The 6,000-nt window shown below is 38.1% G+C and overlaps 1 protein-coding gene across 2 annotated transcripts in view; it reads left to right on the forward strand.

The window, feature by feature from the left end:
* Positions 1-3,534, forward strand: part of SCAP (SREBF chaperone) — a 119,102-nt gene extending 115,568 nt beyond the window's left edge. The window contains exons 22-24 of one of the 2 annotated variants that reach the window (XM_085890551.1): positions 238-444; positions 1,041-1,233; positions 2,541-3,534. In XM_085890551.1, the coding sequence (XP_085746677.1) occupies positions 238-444; positions 1,041-1,233; positions 2,541-2,578 (438 nt within the window). In that variant the 3' untranslated portion in view covers positions 2,579-3,534. Of the gene's footprint in view, positions 1-237; positions 445-1,040 lie in introns of both variants that reach the window. The other variant, XM_085890550.1, reaches the window with a different exon arrangement.
* Positions 3,535-6,000: the final 2,466 nt, after the last annotated feature.

Below are 6,000 nucleotides of genomic sequence, written 5' to 3' on the forward strand. Positions count from 1 at the left end.
GAGCCAGGATGTCAAAAATAATCCTCTCCTTTGAGCAAGTTCAATTAGGTTGTCATCACTGCCTACTTATGTGGAACATCAAAAGACCAAAGTTGAATCCGGCAGCTTCAATGACATTGTCTTTATTGGCTTTGTGAGTTGGTATCGTGATTACAGGGATTGTAGCTTGGCATGATGATAAGTTTCATGAAAGCATTTTTTTTCATGGCAGACAAACTTTTGGTGCTGCATTTTCAGAGCATGACACTGGCCAGTGGAGGAAGAGATGGAATCATCTTTCTATGGGATGCTCTTACGGGCAGCAAAGTAAACCACATGCGCGGCCATCGTTCATCCATACTGTCACTCACCTGCACACCTAACTATGTTGTGAGTGCCGGTATAGATGACAAAACTTGCATTTGGGACCGGCAAACAGCACTTCTGCTCTATTCGATCCCGCAGGTAAAGCACTGCACCTGCATAACCGAGTTAAGAATTCATTTCACATGCCATTTACCTGTTCACCAAAATCACAGTGAAATTTGCTAACTGCTTTGGCCTGTGCCGATTCTCTCTCACATCTTGCATCCACAACACCTGGCTGCTCGTTTACAAGGTGCCAATAATGCCACCGCTTTGCTGCCCCCACCTCCAGAGCACACCCGTCGATTTGGGAAGGGAATTTTAGCAGGGTGGCATTATCGGACAACCTATTCTTTGGAAATATCCAATGGTATCTTTAACATCCACCAATGCTGGCAGAGGGGACAGCCAGCTTCATATCTCTGCTGAAGGACGGTGTACTCAATGTGGCACCCTGTCTATGAATCATCAGTTTGAGTTCAAACTGGGGTTAATCACTTGCTCTTTCCTTTCGAGTACGCCGCATTTGAGATGTACTCCCTACGCCGTGTCATTCGAGGAGTCTTGTTCAGCATGTTTTTGGAATTCCTGTCACCATTTAGTTTTCCCATAAATTGTTGTGTATAAACTTTTGAAATGACACTCAAACGTGACCTTTTATGTGACGTCCATTAAATTTGTTTCCATGCCTGCAGGAACCGGGCTGCAGCCCCAGCTTTGGGGTCGTGTCGGACTCACTCTTGGTCACCTGTGGACTCGGCTGCCTGAACCTATGGGAGATGGATTATGGGAGGCTCGTACAGACAGTTTACCTGAGCAAATCTGAAGACTGCGAGTTGGTACATCAGATTCTGGTGGTGGGGAACAGTACCATTGCCTGCCACATGGGTAAAAACATCAACCTCGTCTGCCTGCCTAGCATGTTGGACAAAATTGATTGATGTTCAGAGTGTTTGCATGGACAAAACCCAGGATTTCTTTAATATCCCACTGTGCTACAAAACAAAGTTCAGGGTACTGTCGAAGTCAAGAGTAAGGATTTCGTTTTCTGTTTCTTGTCCACATTGTCTACAAGAGGGCAGTGCTGGACTATCTGCACAATTCAAAATTATCAGCATACTGCTCAAGAGCTTGAAGAATACACTGTGCTCTGAATCCTTCAGGGTTAAAAAGTTTTAGTTCAATAATCAGGATGCATCTCGACTCGGAGCACAAGTTTACCATCCCCATAAACCAGCCGATTGTGGGTCACTGCAAGATGGAAGTATCAGTCAACACAAGTTGACTTAACATACTTACCAAGTACTGGAGACTAGCCCTCGGAGTCAAACCCTATGCTGGTCAGCAGAGAAGCAAGTATAACTCCTTGACCAAACAGCAAACTCTTATTCATCCCAAATTTGTGCAAAAACAATTCATGTACAGCCAATCTAGAAAATGCTTATACATCCAGGACAATGCAAAAGTCTTGGGCCACCCTGAAAATAAATTTTTTAATTTTTTTTATTGTCGTATTGGCACATTTTGATAAATAAAAGGTGTGATAATGATGCGTGTTATGCACCGTATTTTTTTTGGCGTACAAGACACTTCCTTTCCCGGGAAGTCCGGGCCTCAACTTAAGACATTCATTTGAAAAGTGAAAATTTCTGAAATAATTGTTAATTTAAAACACCACAGAAAGTTTCCACAACGTTGTGGATGCGTGGACAAAACCCCCCTCTGACTGAAATAATTGTTAATTTAAAACACCATAGAAAGTTTCCACAACGTTGTGGATGCGTTCCTAAAAAGTACGATGTTATACAGACGAGATATTCCCATGGATGTAATGTTATAATTAGTGGGGGGGGGGGGGTTCCAGCACTCATTTTCAGTCACCATAACATAACTACATATTGGAGAAAAATATTAAACAAATCAATAAAGAACACACATGATATACACAAATGGACATTTTAAATTAACAGTTATAGGGGTACTTCCCAAAATATAGGACCGACATTGCTTGGCCGGAGAGTAGAGGTGCGGGTGTGTAGTGGAGGGGTTACAGGGAGGATCTTGTGTCTCGAACGTGTGATCGCGTCTCGACCGGGTTGCTTGAATAATGGGTGGGTTGGGAAGGCAAAGGGGAGGTAAGCCCAGGGCGATAAGGAGCTCTTCCTCCTGATTGGACTTTTGGGTGAGTCGTGCAGTGAATCTGGAATCGAGAAATCTCCAATCGAGCGGTTGAACGGGCCATGTGACGAATCTGGAGTGAATTTGCCACCGAAGTGCTGCTGGATGGTGCGATTGGAGCACCGAAGATCAATATGAATCCCGTGTTTGTACGAAGACTAATCTTGTGTTGAGAAAACCAAGAAGGCTAATCGTGGCTGCAAAGCGAGGTGAACAAACATCGAGTGCTTGTGTTGCAATGTATCAGGTGTTCATGTTTATTAGTCGTGAACTGCGACAAAATGTAATGTGCTATCTGTGCCTTTCTGTGCCTCTATATGATAGATTCTGTGTCTCTATATGATAACAAACGTGTTGAAAAACTATTTATATTCATGATTTATCGGAAAGGTCATCTCACAAAGCAATTCAAATAATATGCACAAAACAGCTCATTAATATTAATGACCCTGGAAGTACCACAGCTATCAATGAGTTGTGTGTATCAGGAAGGAATTAGCACCTCAGTTGTTCTGACTGATAGTTTTGCTAACTCCTGTAGTTGATCTAGTTTCGTGTCACACTCTAAATCGACTCGTCAATGAATGAAGGAAAGAAAAATGAGAAAACTAGCCAAATTGTCTCGTTTTGTATCTACTTGTAGGCTGAAAAATGCGATAGCCTAATGCTGTGTCTGTCTGTCAGTCCCATCCTGAAACACAGAAATGTTGAAATGTTGAAACACAGAAATATTTAAATGTTGTTTAAAATTGATCCAAACATTCGAGAAAATTAGATTTTTTTTTTCAATCAGAGAAATAAACAAAATGGAACCTAGGTGGTGTATAGGCAACAGACCGCTGTCTCGGTCAATCCTGATATTTTTTATTTGCTGGTAAGACATTTAACCTCTCATTTGAGCTTTCAACCACCACAAGAAAAAAAAAAATTTTTTTCATGATATTTTTACCATGGACTTCTGCTGGTGTTTTATTAAGAAAAAAAATAATAAAAATGGCCTAATACTTTTAACAGCGAGTTGTGGGATTCTCACGTGGTTTTGTGGAGGTAATTATGGCATCTTAACCTTTACAAACACTTACATTGCCGGTGTCACGTTGACAGCGAAATGTTGAAGCCGTGTACAATACCATTGACAAAACGAGGTGACATGAAACGGCACCATATTTGCTAATTTTAATCACGACCGATAGATCGGTCCTCTGAGCGGACCACCGTCGGCTATAAGGTAAACATGTACCACGTGAGTAGAGGATAAATGGGGTTTCTAAGGCATCCATGCAAATGAATGGGAAAAGGGGGAAAACTCTGAATCAAGCCCGGAAAAGCCCAAAACAGGAAACTGATTCCTCCCCCTCCCCATACAAATGAATAGGGGAAGCTCGATGACTCGAGGCCCATCAGGTTAAAACAGGAGAATGATTTTCTCCTCCCCCCCCCCATACAAGCTCATGTTAAATTGAGACTGATTTCCCCCCCATACAAGCTCATGTTAAGTTGAGACTGATTTTCCCCCCCATACAAACTCATGTTAAATTGAAACTGATCCCCCCCCCCCCGACTCTCTGACTCAAGGCCCATTGAGCACATGTTAAATTGAGACTTACTGGTTTCCTTTTATATTTTCATTCCACTCAAAGTGATCCAATGAATATTTGTTCATGTTCTATTCGAGGTAATAAATTAATTTTCCGATTACATTCATCACCATCGAGTATATTCATAAATATTATTTTAGAACTTGGTTCTTGGTTTATGTGTCTTTGTTGAGCAGAAATAAAATGATAAACTTCTCTCAATGTTCTTATTTGACCACCTCCTGAGCCACATATCATTTTGAGATTGTAGTAAATTGTTTTTCCATTGTTCAATTGATAACCAGCAAAGTTTTCAGTCCATTCAAGGATATTAATTTTTTTCCTTTACATCCTCCAACTTATTTGTAATTAAATTTATCCGCTTATTTGTTTTATTTACTTTTACCCCGGTTATTTCTTCAATAAGGCTTATTTGATATTTCTTACATTCTTTATGTTTCCCATTTAAATACCAAAGTTGATTACATCTCCACTCTTTGGTTTGGTTATTGCTTGGTTCTGTCATTTATAAATCGGTAAAAAGACACCCCTTAACACTTATCACCATAAGGGATACTCTTGATTCCATTCTCTAAAATATATATTTTATCATCAAAAGCTCCTAATACTTTCTTATTTATCTCTTCTGCATATAATTGATGTTTATAACTTCTTATTGTATTCATTTTTCTGCACTCTTCCTTCTTTAAGGTTAAACAGTTGTAATAATGTTTAAAGTTTATTGTTTCCTTGATTATATTTTTCTTTATTTCCTTTAGCTTCTTATCACACCTTTCAATGTTATTATTATCAGTATACATAAAAGCATGACTTTGATCTCAAACCCACAAATTCACTCATGACCTTACCACCAAACTCATCCTTAAACTTACCAATAACCTTTTTATTCCTTCATGAAAACAACATACTATCAGACTTATAATTACTTGTTTCATACATATCAATATTATCAATCATATCCTCATATACATCACTTGTCTTAATTTCTAATATAAAACTATCTGTATCCATATATAACAATGGCACATTATCCTTGTACTTTAATTTTAAATTATTATAGTAATAGTCATACATTAACGACTTTGACAAATCAAGAATTGATGTTCCTATATTAATAGGTTTATCCATTTCAATACTCTTTTTTTTTTCAAATGAATAACACAAAGGTTCTCTGAAAACACCTCCGCTCATTCAAAACTTGGTCTATTAATTAACTTTGAAGCCTGTTTCCAAGATGTAGAAAGTCTTATGTTTTGTAGATTGCTAACATTTTCCATCGTCTTTCCAAATACAACATTATTCATTAATTTATAAAAGCCCTTCTCAAAATCTGTTTTTGCTTCTGTTCTCCTTTTTGTATTAAAATCAATACATTTCTTAAACTAATGACTGTTTAAATTTCAAAATTCGATGAATTTTTCTCACTCAACCCAGCAGATAAATATTGTCTCAAGTTCCTTTGATGTAAAACATAACTTTATTTATCATTTAATGTTGTAAGTAGTTTTACCTTTTATATTAAATGACTGTTGGTAATCACTTAACCATTCTTTTCTTGGACTTTCTTTATCAGGGGCATAAGGTAGGTCTTGATGTTTGTTAGGAAGTTCTTCTGGATATTTTAAATCAACCTCAAAATAATATCCAACTTCAGCTTCATCCAATTATTTTTGAGAGGAGATTACAATGTCAAGTAAAACTTTTTCATAATGTTTTTCTTTCACCCATTTAAGTTTTCCATAAGGTAAAGATTGAGACATGGCCCACCCATACAAATTGTTAGCATCATAATACATCAGGTAAGAGTTGTCCTCATTATTATTACTAGTACGTGCCCGTACGTGCAAAAAAAAAAAAACTTTCAAACCGCGAGCCAGAA

Source organism: Eptatretus burgeri, chromosome 8 (assembly GCF_056783735.1).
Source record: "Eptatretus burgeri isolate ZD-2024b chromosome 8, Ebu_testis_v1, whole genome shotgun sequence".
Taxonomy (NCBI): domain Eukaryota; kingdom Metazoa; phylum Chordata; class Myxini; order Myxiniformes; family Myxinidae; genus Eptatretus; species Eptatretus burgeri.